We start from the raw sequence: 23,387 nt of genomic DNA on the forward strand, positions 1-23,387 counted from the left end.
AGTTTCTCTGTATAACCCCAGAACTCACTCTGTAGACCAGTCTGGCCTTGAGCTCACAGACTCCCGAGTGCTGCGATAAAAGGTGTGTGCCACCACGGCCTACTCTATGTCCCCAGTTTTAAAGTTAAAATTGAAAATGGAAGTGGTGTTTGAGTTATGCTTGTGAGCATAGAACTAGGTTTAAAATGAACCCATTACTTTTTGCCCTCCGTCAGGTAAGGTGTGCTGTCGTGCCGAGGTTATGAGTTGTCTCTGAGTCTGCATCACCATCCATGTCAGCTCCTCCGATTGTGATGCCTTGTTTCCTTTACACAGACACAGTCCTTGTGATGAGCTTTCTGGCAGTAATGCCAAACAGAACTTAATATAATTCTTAATTTTCTGATACCAGTTCTCAAGACACAGAAGCAGGAGGATTTTGAGTTTGAGGGTAGCTTAGGCTATATAGTGAGACCTTGTCCCCCCAAAATTAAAAATTTGATAGTAAAGCCAGCATATAGACTTAACCCATCTTATTCAGTTGCTCTTTTACCTAAAACTGTGGTAGCCGAGGTCATGGCGGCTCGTACCCAGAGCTGCAGGGACTCAGGAAGCTGAGGCAGGAGAGCCGCTTGAGCCTGGGCAGTGCAGCCAGACCACATCTTGAAAATGAAAACAGGGACCCTGAGACTTGTGCAGTGACGTCTTGTGTTTCCCAGATATCCCAATGTCTGTGGGTATAACTGACCCCAGGGCCAACCCTACCCAGCTGAACACAGTGGAGTTCCTGTGGGACCCCGCCAAGAGGACGTCTGTGTTTATCCAGGTAAGGCGTATTACGCGCCATCACAGCCAGAAGCGCTCGCCAGCTTCCAGGGTGATCTGTAGAGAGTCCCGGGCTGCAGATGGAGCTCGAGCGGTCGAGTGCACAAGGCCCTGGGTCTGAGCCCACAAACCTGCTGTGCGGTACACACCTGACCTTAGCACGTGGGGAGGAGAGGGCGACAGTCACAGCTACACAGTGAGTTCAAGGCAGTTCGAGTCATGTGAGGAACAGAGCAGTGAAAAAGAGTAAGCTGTAGTGAGCTTAGGCTGGTTTTCTGCGGGTGGACATAGTGGTGTATGCCTTTATTCTAGCACTGACAGATCTCTGTGAGTTCAAGGCCTGCCTTGTACACATACCAAACTCTCTCCAGGACAGCCAGGGCTACACAGAGAGCCTCATCTCAAAACAAAAGACTCATGCATGTGTGCGCACTGTGTGTGTGTGTGTGTGCACGCATACACAATGTGAACTCCAAGCACACTCTGATTTTTATATTTTGTGTTTTGAGACAGGGTTTCTCTGTGTAGCCCTGGCTGACTTAGACTTACTTTGTGGACCAGGCTGGCCTCGAACCCATAGTGCTTCCCTTGCCTCTGCCTCCCAGGGTGCTGGGATCACAGGTGTGCGCCACCACACCAGCATATACCTAAAGTTTGGTTTGCATATGCGATTATGTCCTTGGATAAATTCCTCAGAATTCTTTATTTGTAATAAATTTTTCCTTTTTTATTTTTCCTGAGACAGGGTGTTTCTGTATAGCCCTGGTTGTCCTAGAACTCATTCTGTAGACCAGGCTAACCTCAAATTTAGAGGTCTGCCTGCCTCTGCCTCCCAAGCTCTGGGATTAAAGGTGTGCGCCACCGCTGCTCATCTTATTTGTAATAATTTCGACCACTAGTGCATTAAATACTCACCTTTGAAGCTGTCATTGTTAATACGCTGTATAAATGATCCAAGACTTTGAATAATGGGCCTTTGGAATAGGAATAGTTTTGAGGTACTTATTTTTAGATCATTTGTGTGTGTGTCAGGGTGTGAGTTTGTGCGTTAGTGCAGGTGTCCACAGAGCCGTAGGCAACCGTTGCTGGTGGTTGTGAGCCGCCGGTTGGGTGCCCTCTGAAAGAACAGTGTGAGCTCTGAGCCGCTGAGCTCTCCCAGCTGTCCGCTCCCAGCAAGAGTGTCGGAGGCTTCGAGGGCCTGAGTGATTCATTCCAGCTAGTCAGTGGTCCACAGACAGGGCTGCGCCTGCCAGCGCGCTGCAGTGCTCCCAGGCGAGTCTTCCCTCAGGACGCCTGCCTTCCGTGTTTACTGTTCCCAGGCTGTGAGCCTCCTTTGAAGCCTCGGTGAAAGCTCCCTGACACTGTCTCTGTAGCTGCCTGTTCTCAGGGTTTAGCACATTTACTTCTTCCCTGTAGCCTTTTTTGGGTTTTTGAGGCAGGGTCTCCGTAGCACTCACTTGCGTACATTTGTGAAGTGCTATCATGTTCCTGGTTTCCTCCACTAGTGTGTAAGAGCTGAAAACAATGTAATAGATGCTGATAAATGCCTATTAAAGATTTTGCCTCAAGTCGTTGCCCCGAAACACTGCTGGCTGGTTTGGCGGGTGGCACAGAGCCTCGGTGTCGCTTCCTTCCAGGTACACTGCATCAGCACGGAGTTCACGATGAGGAAGCACGGCGGAGAGAAAGGGGTGCCATTCCGAGTGCAAATTGATACCTTCAAGGAGAATGAGAACGGGGAGTACACAGAGCACCTGCACTCGGCCAGCTGCCAGATCAAAGTCTTTAAGGTACCCTGGGCCACCTGCCAGCCCTGGCTGTCCTGTTACCTCTGTAGAGCAGGCTGGCCTCGAACTCAAGATCCACCCGCCTCTGCTGAGACTAACCCTGTGAGCCACTGTGCTCAGCTAAAACCTCTTTCCTTATTATTGTTTTAAACCTGAGGTGCTAGGCAGTGAGTCAGCTTGTCTGTGTTTCAAGCTACAAGCTGTCTGAGCTGGAGCTGCCGAGACAACCTCTGAAAACCTCTTAATGTGCTAGGGCCCAACATCCAAACTAACCCAAGCAGCCACACGAGTCCGGCAAAGCATGACGTTTATTGGAATATGGCAGCAAAAGTTGACCAGTCAGGGACAGCAGCACAGACTCCAGAGCTGATTGCATCTTCAGACATTCATGTTAGTAAGTATTTAGGCTGACAACAAGAATTCATTGAACTCAAGCTGCTAGTGATAGATCAGGGCTGCAGAACAGAGTCAGGAGCCGAACTGTGACCCCAGCTAGAATGGTACAGAGATCAGAAGCCTGAAATCCGCAAACATCTGTGCCAAGTAACAGTTGGTGTTTTCCCACCAATCAGGATTTAGGGAGGGGACTTCCTAGGACCTTGTCTCTGTGGCACACTTGCCTGTTCCCATTGGTTGGGTTATTCAACTGTTGTGGGCCAACTTGCCTGCCAAGATGTCAGTCACCCAGGGCGGTCTTGGGAACTATAACCTTATTTGACCCCTATTCAAAATGGCTTCCGTTTGGATCCTTCTTACAAATGTAGTTTCCGTAGTTTGATGCGTGGTAACAAGAACTTGTGAAGTGAGCGGCGGCAAAACTGAGTCTCATGAAAGCTTACTGAACTTGTAAGCACTTCTGTATCTCAGAAATCATGCAGAGTTGACTGATTTGGATCCATTAATAGTTTGTGTTCCTGTTTATTATTTTTGCTGTTTTGAGACAGTCTTGAGGCAGTTGTTTTGAGATAGCCTAGAGTGGCCTCAGATTTGCTAAAGAGTGGCCTTGAACTCTTGATGCTTCTGCCTCCAAGTCCTGGTCCTTATGGGCATGTGTCACCACTTCCTCACTCTCTGCTTTGTCTTTGTTTTTGTCACATGGAGAAAAAAGTGAGGCTAAGTGTGGTGGCTCATGCTTATAACCTTAGCACTGGAGAGGCCGAGGCAAGATTACTGCAAGTTGGATACCGAGCTGGACTGCGTATCAAGTTCAGGTGAACTGGGGTACAGAACAAGTTTTTGTCTCAAACCAGAAGGAGGCAGGGAGTCAGCCACCTAAAAGTGGGACACTACACTGTGGTCTGCCTTTGAACTCTTAACCCTGCTTTCCTGACCTCTCTCCAGAGGTCACCATTGTCGCATGTGTTACACATGCTCTGGTCCCGTCTGTTCTCTGGTGAATGTGCTTGCATGTGTACATGCACTTTCCTTTCTTTGAAACACAAGTGGGAGCACGCTGCCTGGCTCCTCTGAGGCTGGGTTTTTCCCTCAGCTTGCTGTGCGCCTTAGAGGCCTTCTATCTGTTCCTCTTCCCAAGTGCCTCAGACATTTAAATATATTTTTTCAGACAGGGTACACAGAGTCTCTACATTACTGTACACACGTTTGTTTTACGTGTGAATATTTAAATATGTTTGGGTCAAATTGTAAGTACTTGGTTTTTGGAGGTTTTCTTGTTATTTTTGGTTTTCTTTTTTAGATAGGGTTTCTCTGTGTAGCTCCACTTGTCGTGAATCTCACTCTGTAGACCAGGCTAGCTTCGAACTCACAGGAATCCACCTGCCTCTGCCTCTGCCTCCCCAGTGCTGGGGTTAGAGGTGTGCACACCACTGCCCAAGTACTTGAATTTAAAGCGACTGTTTCTCATTGCAGCCTAAAGGTGCAGACAGAAAACAGAAAATAGATAGAGAGAAAATGGAGAAACGGACACCCCATGAAAAAGAGAAGTACCAGCCTTCCTATGAGACAACCATACTCACAGAGGTAAAAAGATTTTTCGGTTGATAGTGTGTACTGTCACTCAGTCATTCTGTGGTGTTTGGCCTTGTCCATGTTAGGCCAGCACTCTGTCGCTGAGCTCATCCCCATCCCCTAAATGTCAGTCACAAGAGAAAAACATATTTTGTGAAATATCTTCTGAAAAAAATATATGTCCTTTGCAGTCTGGCCTGGCCTTTGTTGTCAGCGTATTTTCTTAACTGCTGAAGGTGTGGGAGTGAGGTGAGGGGGTTTCAGTGGACACTGGACAGGGACGTGCCTTCTTGTTGCGTGAGCTCTCCTTTGTTCTCAGTGTTCACCATGGCCTGAGATCACCTACGTCAACAATTCCCCATCACCTGGCTTCAACAGTTCTCATAGCAGTTTCTCTCTTGGGGAAGGGTAAGTCTGGGAAGTGCAATTGGATTATGTTTATACTAAGTATATTTTCTTTTATTACATTTTCACCAGTAAGAGCTTTCCAAATTAATACTTCCATTTTGTCAGTCTTTGGCCAATTTTTTTTACTGACTGGGGTTTGGACTCTCCTGAAAATAGATGGAGTCTTATTTAAGAACTTTCCCCCAGAGGGTGTGCCAGGGAGCACCACCAGAGGGTGTGCCAGGGAGCACCATTATTTGGGCAGCAGCTTCTGTGGGGATTTTTAGTGATAACACTGATAGTTTCAGTTTCTTGATCCACTTGACCTTGCTTACCTTGTGGTTATTTCACCTCCTTTCATGCTTGCACCAGAGAGTGGTTACTGGCAATCGGAAGCAAAGCACAGCTACACTGACATTTATTTATTTTTTTCTTGTTAAAAATACTTGCAGAGGCCTGAGATGTGAGTCAGTAGTAGAGCGCCTGGCTGGCATGAATTAATTTGGCTAAGAACTCCCCCTGCCTCAGCCTCTCAGTGGCTTCAGGCACACACTGCTGTATCTGCCCAAAGAGGAGCTCTTGAAAGGCCGGGTTTCTTATGATCTTTAAAGATGATATTGTCCACTCAGAGGCAATTTAAATATCTGCAGGTTAAAGGTTGTGTTTTATTTTTTTTCCCCCTCAACTTTTTCTTTCATAAAGGAAATAAACATAGCCAGGCAGTGGTGGTGGCACACGCCTTTAATCCCAGCAGGCAGGTCTCTGTGAGTTGGAGGCTGGCCTGGTCTACAAATCCAGGACAGCCAAGGCTACACAAAACCAAAAACAAAAAGAGAAAGAAAAGAAAGTAGTTGGATGCGGTGGCACATGCCTTTAATCCCAGAACTGGGAGGCAGAGGCAGAAGGATCTCTTTTTAGTTCGAGGCCAGCCAGGGCTCTGTTAGTCAGAGAAACCCTGTCTCCAAAACCAAACAAAAGAAGCTGTAAGAAGAACCGAAAATGTGGAGATGAATGTTGAATCACAAATCAGCACTCATTTTGAATCAACTCTAACAGTCGTGGTTGGGGAGCTCGGTGGCTTGGTAGGTAAGAGTGCTTGTTTTCAGTCACAAGAACGAGGGTTAGGAGACCAAGACGTGAAATAAGGCAGGCACCTCACAGACTCCTGTAGCTCAAGCGCCAAGGAATTCAATGCTTTCTTCTGGCCTCCACATTTAGGTATACGCACTGACACGTCACTTCAAAGATTCTCTCTCTGCCTCTCTCTCTCTTTCTCTCTCTGATAGATAAATAAACTAATTCTGAGGTGAGCTGGGCTGGTCAGATGGCAGGGAGGCTAAAGTGCTTGCCTCTCACAGCAAGTTTGGATCCCAGAGCCCAGTAGACGCCTCATGCATACAGCAGGAGATATAGGCAAGGTGGCCCTAGCCTCTAAAACAAAGCCAGAAAACGTCGTCCTTCACCTCAGTGTTCCTTGGGTTCTGCACTGGTAGAATGGAAACGCACCCTGCTCCTATTGCTTTATGGAACTGTGGAGCTCTAGCAGAGCTCCTCTACCCAGACGGACCGTCTAAGACATTTGTGCCATCATGACCTCAAAAGCAAATCCTCTAGCTTAAGTAAGGGCACAGCAGTTTAGAGCACTGGCTGTTCTTCTGAAAGGACCCAGTTCAATCCCAGCTCCCACAGGCAGCTCACAAAAGTTTTCAGAGCTAGGGTAGCGGTGGTATAGGGTTGCTAGCACCTTCACGGAAAGAACTGGGTTCAGTCCCCAAGATAGCAAAATGGTTAAGGGTTTTGTTGTTTGTCTTTGGTTGTTTGAGACGGTCTTAATTATGAAGCCCTGGCAGTCCTGGAACTGGCTGCGTAGACCAGGCTGGCCTTGCTGCCTCCCACGTGCTGGGAGTAAGGGCATGTACTGCGATGCCCAGCCCAGGATATGATCCTAGCAGACATCTTCTTCTGATTCTTCGTGTATATGTCTGCATGGCTTGTGATATGGTTAAAATTAGAGTAATGCATAGTTGTAGCACTAAAGTACTAGGATTTTTATATTCCCAGCATTTTTTTTCTTTTTGAACGTAGCGCCTCATGCGTCCAGCAATGCTTTGTTCTGGACTGCGCTCCTAGCCCCTTGCAGACATTTATTATGCCATTTCCTAATCTCTCCGTTCCTGTTGACTGACGTTTTGACACTTCTTTCAGTTTCCTCAGTCATAAAGAAGTTTCAATTATATGGTTTCTTCCCTTCCTCTGAAGTCTCTGAGTTAATTAGCACACAGCTTAAGTATTTGGTCAAAAAAGAACGCTCTCAGACAGACTAGGGAGTCTTAGCGCTCTGATTTAAAGAGCCATCGAGATGGTGAGTCATGAGGCAATGCAGAGTGTCCGTGGACTCACCCTTTCGTCTTCCATGTCTCTCCTCAGAAACGGCTCTCCCAAGCACCAGCCGGAGCCGCCCCCTCCAGTCACGGATGTAAGTGTAAAGCCAGTGCAGTCACTTGTGCTGAGTGTGCCGTGTGTGCTGTGTGTGCTGTGTGTGCTGAGTGTGCTGAGTGTGTGCTGAGTGTGCTGTGTGTGCTGAATGTGCTGAGTGTGTGCTGAGTGTGCTGTGTGTGCTGAGTGTGTGTGTGCTGAGTGTGTGTGTGCTGAGTGTGCTGAGTGTGCCGTGTGTGCTGAGTGTGCTGTGTGTGTGTGTGCTGAGTGTGCTGTGTGTGCTGAGTGTGCTGAGTGTGTGCTGAGTGTGCTGTGTGTGCTGAGTGTGTGTGTGCTGAGTGTGCTGAGTGTGCCGTGTGTGCTGAGTGTGCTGTGTGTGTGTGCTGTGTGTGCTGTGTGTGCTGTGTGTGCTGAGTGTGCTGTGTGTGCTGAGTGTGCTGAGTGTGCTGTGTGTGTGTGCTATGTGTGCTGTGTGTGCTGAGTGTGTGTGTGCTGAGTGTGCTGAGTGTGTGCTGAGTGTGCTGTGTGTGCTGAGTGTGCTGAGTGTGTACTGTGTGTGCTGAGTGTGCTGTGTGTGCTGTGTGTGCTGAGTGTGCTGTGTATGCTGAGTGTGCTGTGTGTACTGAGTGTGCTGTGTGTGCTGTGTGTGCTGAGTGTCTCAGATGCCAGTGCACCGTTAGGCGTTTCTGGCTTGACAGGTGCTCCAGCTCGGCACTGGAAACTCTACCAGGCCCTGGAAACAAGGTAGATTCAAGCAGAACCCTGTAAGCTGGCTGTGTTTGCTTGTTTTAGGCACAGTTTCACTGTGCGTGATGTGCGTCTTTGAACTGAGCTCGCTGTGCGGCTGGCTCATCCCCAGCCTCCGCAGGGTGGGTTTCAGGTGCATGCCACTTCACCTGGCTGCTCGCTCTTCTGCTTTTGTGGCTTCTGCTGTGTGGCCCAGGCTGGTCTGGTGTGAACAGCAGGCTCGCTCATGTAATTTCTCCTGTAGCTGCCACCACCTGATGCCTTGACTATAAAGCGCTTTCTGATCCTCAAGAAGACCCCCTGTGACATAAACAACTGGCAGATACTAGCCAGTGTGGCTGTAGGGTCCAGAAGTGTGTGGTTGTGTTAGCTCTGAGGTAGAGGAATCTCTTCAGGTGGCAAAGAATGCACTCTTCTTTCAGAACCTCCTGCCAACGACCACGCCTCAGGAGGCCCAGCAGTGGCTGCATCGAAACCGCTTTTCCACATTCACGAGGCTTTTCACCAACTTCTCAGGTTAGATTCGGTTTTCCCTTTGCATTCTCCAGTGTAGGGTATTGGTGTGTATTTTAGGTCCTCATGTGTCCCATATGGGAGATGTTGGGGAGCGTCAGTCTGTCTTCTTCTGATAAAATGAATTTCATGAAACACTTCAGACTTCTCAACCAGCTGTAATTGTACTATGAGTTCTTAAATGAAGCAGTTTTAAATGTTTTTCTTTAGGTTCAGTTATTTTATTTGATGTATATGTGTATTTACCCCTATGGATGTCTATATATCAGTTTTGGAAATGGTTGTAAGCCACGGAGTGGGTCCTGGGGATTGAACCCAGGTCCTCTGCAGGAACAAGACATGCTCTTAAGGGCTGAGACAGCTCTCCAGCCCCAAAGAAGCAGCTTTTAGTCTGAACTCATTTAAACTTGAAAATGTCTGTTCTGTGTAACACTTCTAAAATGTGTCATCCATGTGCTGCTTTATCAAGGATGTTCACAAATAGGCTGAAACGTCCTGGGTACCATTGTACCTGTTACTCAGGTGCTCTGTGTTTGTGCAGCCTGCTGCACACACGTGTGTAAGAGGCCCTGATTGGAGTGTTCTCTCGGCATCTGGGTGAAAGAAGGATCTGCGCTAGGTGTGTACTATGTCAGAAGTGTGTGAGGTGAGCTGGGGAGGGCCGCCATGAGCCCGTGAGGCAGGAAAGGCTGGTGGCCTGCAGTATCATCAGCCTGATGAGAGCGCTGGGCGCAGCCCGGAGGTAAAAAGGGAGACAAGCTGAGGCAGAGGCCGCAGAGCCGTGTCTGCGCAAATGGCTGCAGCGCGCTGCTCATGCTGTCCTTGCAGTCGGGCCCGTTTAGAGCTCACTCAGGAAAAGAGTTTTCTCAGACTAACCTGTTTCCTTTGTTTCTATTTATTCCAGGGGCAGATTTATTGAAACTAACTAGAGATGATGTGATTCAAATCTGCGGCCCTGCAGATGGAATCAGGCTTTTTAATGCGTTGAAAGGCCGGTATGTACCTACTGTTGGATACCAGTGAGAGTGAGTTTCAAGTGAAATTTCATTCAGGAAATTTTCACAGTACTCTGCACAAATAAATGTGTCTTGTCAAAACATAAAAAAATTCTAATCACAGGCCAGTGAGGTCAGTGACAGAGGGTGCCACCCTCTCGCAGCCCTGTGCATGCGCGCTGGCCCGTGCCCCTCCCCCACACACAGCGTGTGGGTCTCAGGAATTAAATTCAAGTGGCAGGAATGGTTACTGGGTGAGCTGTCTTGCCCATCGTACGTTAATATTTCCTAACTAGTATATCTAGATCCTGACCCTTACATAAAAGAGTGACTTGCATTCTGACTATTTCTAACTATTGTATTCCAAAGCTCGCAAACTCAAAGTGACTGCAGGAACTACATGGTCATGGAAAGGTCGATAAAGTCTTGAGTTTAGGTAGAAATTTTGGGAGGATGTGGACCCTGAATTGCCAGGCCAGCAGTGGTGTTCTCTTCCCTATGTGCTGAGGGAGTGGCACCCAGGGCCTGAAGCTGGCCAGACCAGCAGGCTGCTCCTGGTCCCGAGCCCTGGCCCCACACCTAACTTTCAGGGAAAGCCAGAGTTTAGATGCTTACATGGCGCCTCCTGTTGGAACTAATAAGCTTCAGCAACAAAACCCAACACTCAGAGATGAGAAAACAGGCAAATTGCTTTTGGCCCGAGCGTTAGATTTCATCTCTGCTGTACCAGTGATGTCGGGACTGAGCTCCTCCCTGTGGATGTGTCTTGTGGAAAATATTGTAAAGCTGAGAGTCCCTTCTCTTCTCCACGTAGGATGGTGCGTCCACGGCTAACCATTTATGTCTGTCAGGAGTCGCTGCAGTTGAGAGAGCAGCAGCAGCAGCAGCCACAACAGAAGCAGGAAGATGGAGATTCAAATGGTACTTTCTTCGGTAGGTTGTCCTGGGCAGAGCAGGGCAGGAAGAAAGGAGAAGAGTTGGCTCATGGCAGCTGTGTCAGAGTCTAGACCAGTGAGGCCAGCTGCTCGCGTTGCTCTTAACCTGTGCCGCGTGCTGTGCCCAGCACTTCGTGTACGCGTCAGCTGGTGTCCGCAGTGCTGTGTCTTCACCCTGTTCCCAGTGTCCACAGAGGAAGTGCGGGGGCTGTTGAGTTCCTGGTTCCTACGGAGAAGGGCAACTGAGGCAGGACAAGCTGCAGGTGCAGGTGGCCCTGCACTGACTGCCGTCCTGTCTTTTGCAGTGTACCATGCTATCTACCTAGAAGAGCTGACAGCGGTTGAGTTAACGGAAAAACTCGCTCAGCTCTTCAGTATTTCTCCTCAGCAGATCAGCCAGATCTACAAGCAAGGCCCAACGGGGATCCACGTGCTCATCAGCGATGAGGTCGGTCTCAGCCGGGAGTGCTGCATCACGGTTGTCAGGGCTCTGGTGGGACCAAGAGCGCTTCCTCAGGCCTGAGCCAGGGAGCCTGAGCTTTGACACGGAGCTTCAGCTCTTTAATTGTAATCCCTTTGAACAGATACCCTCTTGCTAGCTTGGCCCGACTGACCCTGAACTTGTGGGTTCACATGACCCTCCTGCCTCAGCATCCTGCCCGGGTAGCTGGGACTGTTGATGTGAACCACTGTGTCTGACTTGGATTTTGTTGTTTGCTAACCTCTTAGTTTTGAAAATTAGGAATACAGTTGGGGTGGTAATGCCCCTGTAGCCCCAGCACAGAGGAACGTGGAGGCAGGAAGAGCATGAATTTAAGTTCATGTCTGGCTACACAAGTTCAAGGCCCACCTGGCCTAGGTGAAATGGAGTCAAAAACAGACAAAACACAAAAACTGGAGAGGGAGAGGCGGCTCAGCCTTTACGAGTGTTTTCTGTGCCACGTGCCTGTGAACGCGGCCGCGGCACCCCCACGTGCCTGTGAACGCGGCCGCGGCACCCCCACGTGCCTGGGAACGCGGCCGCGGCACCCCCACGTGCCTGGGAACGCGGCCGCGGCACCCCCACGTGCCTGTAGCGTCACACAGGAGGACCACTGAAGCTTGCACTCTGCCACCCTAGCTGGCGGGCCTGGATCAGGGAGTGAGCTTCTGCCTCGTGGAGACACCTCCTTAAAAAACAGGTGGACAGTGATGCTTGAGCTCTCTGTGTCATATGCTCATACACATGCACATATGCACACATGGGCATACACCAAAATTATATGTATCTTTTGTACATTTTTAGCTCAACTTAAATAAGTTTAAATAATTGTAAAAAAAAATGTATCACTTGGGGGAAAAATGTAAAAGCTGTATACGTGTCATCCCTGGCCACAGCCTCTTCAGTGCCAGCCTGAGGGGGAGAGGAGAGAGCTTGCTGCTCTTCTGACTGTATTCGTTTAACCCAATCAAGTCATTGTCTTGTCCCAGTACTGGAACTGAGGTCAGATTACAAGAGTAATCCAAGAGCTAGAGCTTTGTCAAAGGATGTAAATTTGATTTCCAGTGCCCTCTTGGTGGCTCACAGCCATCCATAACTCCAGTTCCAGGGGTCTGACACCCTCCCGTGACCTTCCTGGGCACCAGGCAGGCCCAGGATTCGTAAACATGCTTGCAGGCAAAGCATTCAGATTCCAAAACAAATTTTAAATGGTCTGGGAGTAGTGGTGCACACCTGTAACCCCAGCACTTGGGGAGTGGTGGTTTACAAAGCAAGACCAGGCCAGCCAGGGCTACAGGGAGAAACCCTGTCTCAAAGTAAAACAAAACAAAACAGATTTTAGTGATTAATACAATTTCTAATTTTAACGCTGAGTGTGCTTTGTTTGTGAACATGATGTGCGTGTAGGTGTGTCCCCTCCCATGCATGTGCTTGTGGAGACCAGAGGTTTAGTAGGGTGCTTTCCTCTGTCGCTCTCTACCTTAGTTTTCACCCTGGCTCTCTCACTCAACCTCACTCAACTCATGCCAAGCCCATGGCTGGCCATGGAGCTCCAGGATCTGCTGGCTTCCTGTGTGTGCCGCTGCGCTCAGTGTTTTCTGGGGTGCTAGGAACGCGAACTCGGGCCCTCACTCACGCTCTACAGCAAGCCTTTTACCATGACCTAGCCATCTCTTCCACTCCTTTCGGTCCTTATGGCTATACGTTTTTGAGACAGGGTTTTGTATTCAAGACTAGCCTTATATCGAAGGAAGGTCAAAGGTGCATGTGTGAGTCAGAAAGCATGTCAGAGTCTCTGGAGCTGCTGTTACAGGTGGTGTGAGCTGTCTGACGGGGGTAGGAACTGAACTTGGGTCCTCTGGAAGAACAGCAAGCATTCCAGCCCCTCCCAGAGTTTTTAATTTTAGTTTTTAATGCTTGAAAATCTTTGTTCTGCTGTACTTCTTAAAGCAATTTGATTCAGCCAAATAACTTGCTTCAATAGAAGCTGAAAACATTTCTTCTGAGTAGAATTATCACACTTACAAAGGTGATGAAAAACAAGTCACTATTTATGAAACGTTAAGTTGAAGTGTTGATGTGTAGCTCTGAGGTAAAACAGGCTTAGCAGACACAAGGCACTAGGTGTGGCCCTTTAAGACCTTAAGAGATTACATGGCCCTCTTTTGTGTGAGTGTGCTTAATTTTGTTCTGTTTTGTTTTTCTCTAAGACTGCTGTCTCACAAACAGCACGCTGGCCTCATACTCAGGGTGGAGTCGAGGATGATCTGAACTCCTGTTCCCCCTGCCTCTGTCTTCCAAAGGCCGTGATGACAGTGTGCAGGAGCATCATGCCCCGTTGATGCAGTGCTGGGCTCAAACCCAGGGCCTCTTGCAGGAGAGGCCACTAGTACCAACTAAGCCTCGGCCGAGCCCTGGTCATGCATCTGCTAGACAGGCCGCAAGAGCCCCTCAGTTCTCTCGGCCCATGCCGGCACATGTTGGTTGACCTGTAGTGGAGCGCTGCCCTAACTGAAAACACGGAGTCGGCGCCGGCTTTGTCCTGCTCTCTGCCTCTGGAGGCGAGGGCTGTGGAGCTTTATTTCTAGTTGACAGAATGGACCAGGTGCGCTGCGCTGTTGCCGTTGCCGTAACAGTGTCACTGGGGCTAGTTTTGTTTAATTTTTGAACTTCTAAGTTGTGTACCAAAAAAATTACATTAATGGTGTTGCTTCAAGTCATCCATCTTTTGACAACTGTGATTCAGTCCCTGTTGAGTTAGACACCATGCCACCCACATGTGGGTTTATTCTCCTTGTAAAACTTCATCTCTGTAGTCCTGCCTTTGCACTGAGACATTTATGCCTCAGATAGGGCACCATGGTGGGAGTCCGGCTAGCTTTCTTCTTTATCTTACGGTGCTGGGGCTTGAACGTGCCAGGAGAACACCCATGCCTGGACCTTATGTTTGGCCCGTAAATAGGACTCTGGAGTGTGAGGCTCCTGTTCTTGTTTTATTAAAACAAACAAACAAACAAAAAAAAAATGGAGGTTTGAAAAAGGTAAGTAGAGGAGGGAAATTAGGGAGATTTTAGGAAAGAATACATGTCTAAATTGGAGGTCTGGTTGTCAGGCCTCTGTGGGCCTTTTAATATCTTTGCTAGCTCTTGCAAAGTGCTTCTTTTAAGGTGTTGGCTCACCCAAGGAAGCATGTACTCCTGTTTCCTCTTCTAAAACCACTGTTCTAGATGGCCTTGGAGAGGAACTTGTCCAGAACCCCAGGTTTCGTATGGCATGGCTCTTACGCCCTGTAGCTGTCTTGGCAACTGAGGCTACCTGCTTCCATTTGGGCTTTTTCACTTCCCATCATGGAGGCTCATGAGGTCCTGCCACACAGAACCTATAGAAGGAAAAGCTCGTAGCCCCACCCTCCCCAAGGATCCAGGCAGTTATGGTCTTAGAGCGAGGAGGAGACTTTTCTTCAGAGGTGTGGCCCCTGGGGACTTGCACGCTCCCATAAAGAGCTCCTCACCCGTCCTTCTGCAAGCAGCCTCATTGGCTCATCAGATAACAGAACCCTGTAGGTGCAAGAGATTAGCCTGAATATGAGGGAGACAACAGAGGATAATAGGTGGTGAATATGATCAAAATTAATTGCGGTTTTTAGAGACTTTTAGCTTTTTAATTTTGCATATGTGGGGATGTGCCTAGTGAGTGCAGTTGTGTGTGGAGGCCAGAGCAAATGCTGGATCCCCCCCCAGAAGTAGAGTTACAGATGGCTGGAGATGCTGTTTGATGTTGGGAATCAACTCTGGTCAACCTAGGTCCCCTGGAGGAGCAGCCATGCTCTCAGCCCCCAAGGGAGTTTCATACACATGCTTACAAAAATGTCACAGTAGGAACTGTAAAAACATTAACAGGCTTTGGAAAATCGGGAAGAAAACACATGATTCTACAGAAGTCCTTGAAAGTCTCATTTATGTGACCTGCAAACCCTCTCCTGCAAATGAGCCTCCGGTGGGAGAGGCAGGGAGGCTGCAGGAGTCCAAGAGCAGCCAAACGAGTGGCTTTGCTTGGTTTGTCCTCTGAAGTGTTGGGGTTTGAGCCCAGAGCTTGGGACCATGTCCTACTTTTACTCTTTCTCCATAGTCCAGGAGAGCCTGGTGCTTGTGAGCCTCCCACAGAAAAGTTCACACGTGGGGTCTGCAGGCCTCATTACATGTCAGAGCGGAGGGCTGTGTCCCTTGGTGTCAGTTTAAAGACTGAATCTGTCAGAGGCTGGAGAAATGCTCAGTGCTTTAGAGCACTTGTTTCTCTGTGAGAACCTAAGTTCAGTTCCCAGCACCCACGCTTGCTCAAGACCTACTGCAACTCCAGTTCCAGGGGACCCGAAACCTCTTGTGACCTCTGCGGACAGCAGGCATGCCTGTGGTGCAGGGACCAGCAGGCAGGCAAAACAATAGAACATGTGAAATAAGTCTTTAAAAAGAAAGACTCCAGCTTCTTTAGTCCTGCTTCCCAAATCCTCTGAGGTGCCCACCATCCGCTGGTAAAGTTTGGAGGGGGCAGTGGCTGCCCTGTGCTGATTATGAGATGTTCTCTGCCTTTCTTTGAGGCTGTGGAGCAGAAAGTGGCCTGTTTGAGGTGGAAATTAAGTATATTTATTTTTTACCATGACTTGTTTAGCATCACATTTTCCAGAGTGCCTTGTTTGTTCTACTATTGTTTTCGAAGGAAGGGTCTAGTAAAGCTGTTCTACTTTAGTTTTGTAAAATTGGGATTTATTTTGAAATATTCTTGAATTTCAGATGTTGCCAATACCTTCCAGAGTAGGCAATCTGAAGGTAGCATTCAGAGTTGGTTCTTCTGGCTTTGGAGCTTCACGGACTCTTGCTGACTAGTGGGTGCCTTGGAACTAAGCTGGAGTCACAGGGCTATTCTAAAAGTTGAGCAGCTTAGTCCTGAGCGTGATGTCTCCGTGTGCTTCAGTACAGTGTCATGTTCAAAATAAACTGCAGACTCGGGGTGCTGATCAGCAAATCGCGTTGCTCTTTTCAGATGGTACAGAACTTTCAGGAAGAAGCCTGCTTTATTCTGGACACAATGGAAGGTAAGAAACATACTCCCACATGTCTTGTTTGTCAGGGTATATGTGAGGTGGGTCATCACATATTGTGGTCATGGCACACACAGATCATAGGACAACCTGCAAAATTGGCCTGTCCTTCCGCCATGTGGGTTCTAGGAACCAAACTCGGGTCATTAGGTTTGGCAGCAAGTATCAGTAAGATACGTTGATCTTACTGCTAACCCAAGGTAGGTGTCTCTCCAAGTGTGCGGCTAGAGACAGCCTCAGGGCTGCTTTAGGCTGTCCACCGTTTTAATTTCTCTTTCCTATTTTAATATGGCTACTAAAATGACATTTAATTTTTTTATTTTTATGTGTGTGTCTGTTTTGCCTGAATATCATAATGCCCTAGAGGCCAGAAAAGGGCCTCAGATACCCTGGAGCATAGTTAGAGATACTTGTGAATGTGGGTGCCAGGAATTGAACTGTGGTCCTCTGTGGTGCCCTGCAAGAGCAGCCACTGAGACACTCTCCAGCCCCCACCTTTAAAAAACATAATTTAGGGCCGGGATTGGTGGCACACACCTTTAGTGTCAGCACTCACGAGGCAGAGGCAGGCAGATCTCTGTGAGTTTGAGACCAGCCTGGTCTACAAGAGTCTAGCACAGCAAGGGCTTGTTACATAGAGAAACCCTGTCTCAAAAAAAAAAAAAAAAGTTTGTGTGTAGTGTGTTTGTACATGTATGTGTGCCTGAGTATATGTGGCATGCATGCAGTCCAGCCAGGGCTGAGGTGGTCAGCTCAGTGCTGGAAACTGAACTCAGGCCCTCTCCAAGGACAAGTGCTCTTCACCATCTTTCCAGCCCTGTTTGGGTCTTTGTTTTCTTTTTGTGGAGACAAGCTCTCTCACTGGCCTGGACCTGCCCAGGCTAGACTGGCTGGCTGAGAGACTCAGGTCTCCATCCGCCTGCCTTTGCTGTCCCAGCACTGGTAGGAGCACTCACTGCCAATGCAGGGCACTTTTACGTGGTCAAGGGTAGCTCTTAGCCGCTCTCTTTGTAAGGAGTTTTGAGGGGTTTTTCAGACTGTGGGCTTTAACTTGGGTTTAATTTGCTTAGCATACACAGGCCTTGAGATTGATGACGATTCTAAAACAAAAATATATCTAATGTTTGACCTTTTTTGAGGTAAAGTTAGAGACCCTTTTTTTGATATGCTCTCTATGGAATGTAGGCTGGCTTCAGACCAGCAGAAACACCTCAGCCTCCCAGGTGCTTGGATCAAAGGCACATCAGTCCCAGGGATGTATTTTCTGTCCTTGAGGAGGAGATGGGAAGAGTGAGGTAGGAGAGTCTTTATTGGACATTGTTCTTTGTGTGAAGTGGCTTCTTATTAGAGGAAAGGACATTTGGCAGCTCTACCATTCTTTCATCTTCCTTTAGCAACTGAGGAAATGGAGGTTATTTTTGTACATATTTTTTAATTTATGGGGAGTTCCCATCTTGAGAAGCCCAATAGAAGGTAAAAAATGATGAAAGTCAATAATGCTTAATCCTAGCACTCAGAAGGAAGAGGCCTGGAGAGCTCTGTGAGTTCGCAGCTACCCTCAGCTATATAGCCAGTTCCAGGACAGCCAAGGCTACATAGACCCTCTTGTCTCCCCACCCCCCAAAAAAAAAAGTCTTTAAAAGCCACTATAGTGGCACAAGCCCATAATTCCAGAACTTAGGGAGTAGAGAGAAGAGAATAGTGAGTTCAAGTGAATTTGAAGCAAACCTGGGCGACATAAGATCGTATCTCAAAACCAGACGAACAGGGGCCGAACAGGGCTCTCAGAGGTCAAGAGCTTGTGTGGAGGACCCAGGTTTGTTCCCAGCACCCATATTAGGAGGAGGGGATTGCCCATGACTACAGTTCCAGGGGTCACTCTGCCGTAGAGAGCACCGTGGGTGCACATGTGCTGCACATACATACGTGCAGGCAACACACAAACACACTCTAAAGGACGGAGGACGCGGGCAGTGTGGGTGCTCAGGAGGGAAGCTGTCCAGTTCCCAGCCTCACGGCCTGCACCCAGCTCTTTGGAGTCCACGTGGTGGAAGGGAAGACCCAACTCCCACACATCTCCTCTGATCTCTAAGTGCATGTCATGGCACCCCCAAAAATAAGCATAATTATGACTGTGTGTAAAGCATTCAGTGCGCCTAATCTTTCTAACGCTGTTGTGGTGCGGCATAGTACATTGTAGAGGACCAGTGTTCTCTCCTGGCGAGCTTGCGTCTGATGCAATTGTCTTGTTGGCACTGCCTGCTATTGTTAGGGCGCATCATTCTGCGTGTCTCTGGCCCAGGAAAAGTACAAGCTTGTAATTATGTCTTTGTTCTACCTTCTCCTGCCTGTGTGGGCTGGCTTCCGCCACCACACCTGGCTATCCAACTGGACTTTTTATTCCCTTTCACAAGATAGTTTTCCCTTATTGTTCAAAGGAGGCTAAAGATCACCCGTCTCTCTCTCTTTGCAGCAGAAACCAGCGATAGCTATCATGTCATTCTGAAGTAGGAGGAGCATTCCACAGATACTGGCTGTCGCTTCCTTCACCTCTGGATGACTGCCCTTTTGAAGGGGATGTGACTGGAGATTGAAGGTCTTCAGGAACCTGCTCATCTGGATGTTGGGGCGCTGTGCAGGGCGACCAAGCTCTAAAGTAGAATCCCAGCCAACACCCTGTATTGGCTCCTCAGATCACTGCCAGACATGGGGTTCAGCAGCAGTTCCTAGTCTCTGGCCCCTGTTGAATGCCAGTGAGAGCTCCCCGTCATTAGGGTGTGTGGAGAGCACAGTGATGGTGAGAGTGTGTGATGTGTAAAGGAAAGATGTTCACTTTTGTGATGTACAACTCTGACATTTTTCTAATATGAAAGTGAGCATCTGTATTCATAAACCTCTTTCGTATCGAGCACATTGTCAGCTCTGCTCTGCTCTGCTCACAACTGACAGCTTCATCAGTGAGGAGAAATACAGAAGTTTTCCTCACCGCCCCCCCCCCCCCTTTTCTTTTTTGTGAGGCAGGGTCTCAGGTTCCTGCCTCTACCTCCCGAGAGCTGTGTTTGCCACCTTGCCTGTTTCTGCAGGCCTGGGCTTGCACTGGAGCCTCACCTGAGCTAGTCAAGCCCTCCTCCAGCTGAGCTCCAGCAGGCCCCTCCTTTCTCTTAAGACAGTCTCAGGACTTTGATTTTGATTCACCTGTGATACCACAACTGAGAGTGTTCTGGGCTAGTATTTATTGGGGTAGGAAGAATGATAAATCCTGTAGAAGGATTATCTTGTTCTCATCCCCTCAGGAGACCCAAAACAACTGAGGTGCAGAGTGAGCTAACTGAAGATAAGGAGGTACAGGTGCAGAGGTGATACGGCTTGCCAGGGGACAGGCGGCTGCTCCTAGGCCCTCTATTCCCAGTCTCTGACACGGAATGCCACCCTTGTCGCCTGTGCTCACCATCTCTGCTCCCTGGAGCCGTGTGGAAACTGATGGATTAGCTTCCGAAGGAGGACAGCATAAATAACCATCCTCCAGACCTACAAAACCAGACAGACACCATAGTGCCCGCTCAGCACTGTGGGAAAGACAAGTGTGTTCCAAGTTTATTGTTCCTGAGTGGCATTCTCAAGCTGTTTCAACAGTGGCCTGTTATAGCTGCTCCTACAGTCTTACTTTGGCATAGTGTTTTTATGTAAACTTTACAAAAAATATATTCTTTTTCCATTCAAACTCACACTGTGTTTATATTCTGCCTTCCAAATGACTGGATTTCCGTGTGCACACACAGAATTTTAAAACACTGTGGGTATTTTTTCACATGTACAGTTCTTTGTTTGTCTTTTGTTGTTTGTTTATTTGTTTGTTTTTCAAGACAGGGTTTCTCTGTGTAGTTCTGGCTGTCCTGGAACTGGCTATGTAGACCAGGCTGGCCTCGAACTCAGGAGATCCGTCTTCTAAGTGCTAGAATTAAAGGCGGTACCACTGTCAGGCCACAGTAAAGTTTTATCCAGAAATTTTTTCAGATTTTGTTGAGCTGAACAAAGAATGTTTAAAGATTCTGTGTTTATTTTGAATTTGTGTGTGTGTGTTTTGAAGTATTTGATAAAGCTTAGATTTTTAATATATAGTTTTTTGTTGTTGTTCATTAAAATCAACCTGCAATATGGTTTCTAATTTCTTTTGTTTTGAAACAAGTTTAAAGCCTTGAAACCTGAAAAGTATTCACACTGAGGCAAGTTGACACACTAGACCAGAGCAGTTTTCTAGTGCGTGACTACCCAGTGTCCCGTATTGAAGTGACCTCTCTAGTTGTGTTACACTCCAAGGACTGGCTCCTGTCAGCACACCTGCTGCTTCTGTCCTCAGCTGCTGGCCGCCGTCCCATTGCCGTCCCATTGCCGTCTGGATGGCAAATGGGAGGGGTGAGCTAGGAAGGCAACTTTTGTCTTGAGCTTCTTGCTTAGGCTGGTCCTGAACCTGTGCCTCAGCCTTACAGCTGCTGAGATTAAAGCTACTTGACACCAGGCCTGGGTTTGAACCGGGTGACTCAAGGTTCCTTCCAAATGCATGAATCTCTGATTCTTGTGACGTACAAATAATGCATATAATTCTATTAATATATTGTTATAAATTATATATCCTAAGGGCTGGAAAGTTGTCTCAGAGGTTAAGAGCACTGGCTGTTCTTCCAGAGGACCTGGCTTCAATTCCCAGCAACCACATGATGGCTTACAACCATCTAACTCCAGTTGTAGCGGGTCTGGTACTCTCCTCTGGTCTCCAAGGGCACCGGCCATGCATGTGGTACATAGACATACACCCATACACATAAATAATAAAAATAGAGTAGGAAAATTGTATGCCCTCATTTCTACTTGAGATCCCTTTTCAGCGGAGTAGTCCTGAAAATTACAGAAGTGGATTTATACACCATTGTAGTTTCATGTTTTGTTTGGTTTGATTTTTTTGGTGTTGTGTTTTGTTGAGACAGTGTTTCTCAGTACAGCCCTGGCCGTCCTGGAACTCAGCTCTGTACACCAGGCTGACCTTGATAGAACAGACATGCACCTGCCTCTGCCTCTAGACTGCTGTCCCTAGAAGCAGGTGCCACTAGTGCCTGGCCAGCCTGGCCAGCCTGGGACTCCAGTTATAGACTGGGATGTCCTGGAACTTGCATTGACCCTTCTGCCTCTTTTGCCCAAATCCTGGTGTAATCACACATACCTCAGATCTTTAAAGTCACCAGAAACTCCCTTCCCAAGGCATTTACTATGCCTGTGCTATGTGACTAATAAGGCTTAGTGATAGGACATTGTGATTATTTACAAAATATGGTCTATTATTGACCTTTTCAGTTAGGTGGGAAAAGTAGCCTTTTTTTTTTTTTTTCATTGTGAAAGTAACATTTACGTTTATTATAAGCATAGATAATAAAGGCTACGACCTTTTCTCTTAGTCTAAAGTGGTGGTCTGTGGCTGTGGATATGGCCACTTTACTCTTGTAATCTCAACACTCAGGACACTGAGGCAGGAGGCTGCCATCGTCTTTTTTTGTTTTGTTTTATTTTATTTTATTAATTACACTTTATTCACTTTGTATCCCCCCATAAGCTCCTCTCTCCTCCCCTCCTGGTCCCACCCTCCCTCCCCCTTCTTCACGCATGCCCCTCCCCAAGTCCACTGATAGGGGAGGTCCTCCTTCCTTCTGATCTTAGTCTATCAGATCACATCAGGAGTGGCTGCATTGTCATGTTCTGTGGCCTGGTAAGGCTGCTCCCCCCTCAGGGGGAGGTGATCAAAGAGCAGTCCAATCAGATTATGTCAGAGGCAGTCCCTGTTCCCATTACTATGTAACCCACTTGGGCACTGAACTGCCATGGACTACATCTGTGCAGGGGTTCTAGGTTATCTCCATGCATGGTACTGGGTTGGAATAATAGTCTCTGGGAAGACCCCTGTGTTCAGATTTTCTGGTTCTGTTGCTCTCCTTGTGGGGTTCCTGTCCTCCCCAGCTCTTAACTATTTCCCACTTCTTACATAAGATTCCATGCACTCTGCCCAACAGTTGGCCATAAGTCTCAGCGTCTGCTTTGATGGTCTACAGGGCAGAGCCCTTTTTTGTTTTTTTAATTGCCACAACAAAACACCATGACCATGACAGTTTTTAGGATAATGTCTTTAAGTTGGGCTCAGGATTCCAGAGGTTAGAGTCCGTGACCATCACATAGGGAGCATAGGAGCAGGCAGGCAGCCATGGAGCTGGAGCCAGAGTGGAGAGCTTTCATCTGAGCACAAAAGCAGAGAGAGAGCTAACTGGAAACATCGTGGGCTTTGAAACCTCAGAACCCATTCCAGGAACACCTCAACCAGGCCACATCTCCTAATTTTTCCCAAGCAGTTCCACCAACTGGGGGCCAAACGTTCACTTGAAGGAGAATGAAAATTTTCATTCAAACCACCACAGAGACTTTGCCAAAAATTAAAAAAAAAAAAAGAAAAAATTTAAAATGAGTCATCACAAGAAATTTCAACACATACACACATACATAAACCTCAGGAGCTCACTTTAATACATGATTTAGTTTTACTCTTTTGAACATCTTTTTATACTAGTTCCACGTTACTGTTCTATAGAGTGGATTCTCTGCCTGTCTTCCCAGTTCACTAACTTCCCACTCCTGGAATACCTTTTTCCTTCTACGTAAACTATTTCTGTGTGTGTGCATGCACGTGAGCATGAGCTCTCGTGTGCTTTTTTTTTTTTTTTTTAACTTGCTGGTAAATATATTTGGAAAGATTTTCTTCATATGCTTTTGCACATATCTCATATATATTCTGGAAGCAAGATCTGATGGTGGGTGGAGATAAAACAGGAAATCCAGGGAGCTGTGGGTTCAGTCCCAGACCCCACATGAAATTGGGCGAGCATACTTGTAATCCTAGCCCTTGGGAATAGATAGAAAGATGAGAAGTTCAAGTACAGCCAGTGTTTTGATGTCATCCTGTGCTCCAATGAGATCCTGCGTTTAAAAAATGGGATTTTATGTTTCTGTGACTGATGATTGATATTTATGTCAAATAGTTTAACATTCCCACTCAGAAGAGGGTTTATGGAAAGCGAAATAGGTAGAATTTAGATCTTCAGAAAAATGAAATCCTATCCTATTGGACTTACTATTGGCTGTATTTTTCTCTTGAAATAGAATGGGATCCTTGTAGAAATATATGTATAGAAACATAATAGTTAA

At 47.5% G+C, this 23,387-nt stretch overlaps 1 protein-coding gene across 4 annotated transcripts in view; it reads left to right on the forward strand.

Moving 5' to 3' along the window:
* Nucleotides 1-20,313, forward strand: part of Tfcp2 (transcription factor CP2) — a 33,328-nt gene extending 13,015 nt beyond the window's left edge. For 2 of the 4 annotated variants that reach the window (XM_021658789.2, XM_060388606.1), the window contains 11 exons: nt 699-805; nt 2,442-2,594; nt 4,461-4,571; nt 4,879-4,967; nt 7,374-7,422; nt 8,552-8,645; nt 9,547-9,637; nt 10,452-10,570; nt 10,878-11,020; nt 16,091-16,142; nt 18,622-20,313. In XM_021658789.2, the coding sequence (XP_021514464.1) occupies nt 699-805; nt 2,442-2,594; nt 4,461-4,571; nt 4,879-4,967; nt 7,374-7,422; nt 8,552-8,645; nt 9,547-9,637; nt 10,452-10,570; nt 10,878-11,020; nt 16,091-16,142; nt 18,622-18,659 (1,046 nt within the window). In that variant the 3' untranslated portion in view covers nt 18,660-20,313. The remainder of the gene's footprint in view (nt 1-698; nt 806-2,441; nt 2,595-4,460; nt 4,572-4,878; nt 4,968-7,373; nt 7,423-8,551; nt 8,646-9,546; nt 9,638-10,451; nt 10,571-10,877; nt 11,021-16,090; nt 16,143-18,621) is intronic. The other 2 variants (XM_060388605.1, XM_021658790.2) reach the window with 2 other exon arrangements.
* The last annotated feature ends 3,074 nt before the right edge of the window (nt 20,314-23,387 follow it).

The sequence above is a fragment of the Meriones unguiculatus genome, chromosome 8, assembly GCF_030254825.1.
Source record: "Meriones unguiculatus strain TT.TT164.6M chromosome 8, Bangor_MerUng_6.1, whole genome shotgun sequence".
Classification (NCBI taxonomy): domain Eukaryota; kingdom Metazoa; phylum Chordata; class Mammalia; order Rodentia; family Muridae; genus Meriones; species Meriones unguiculatus.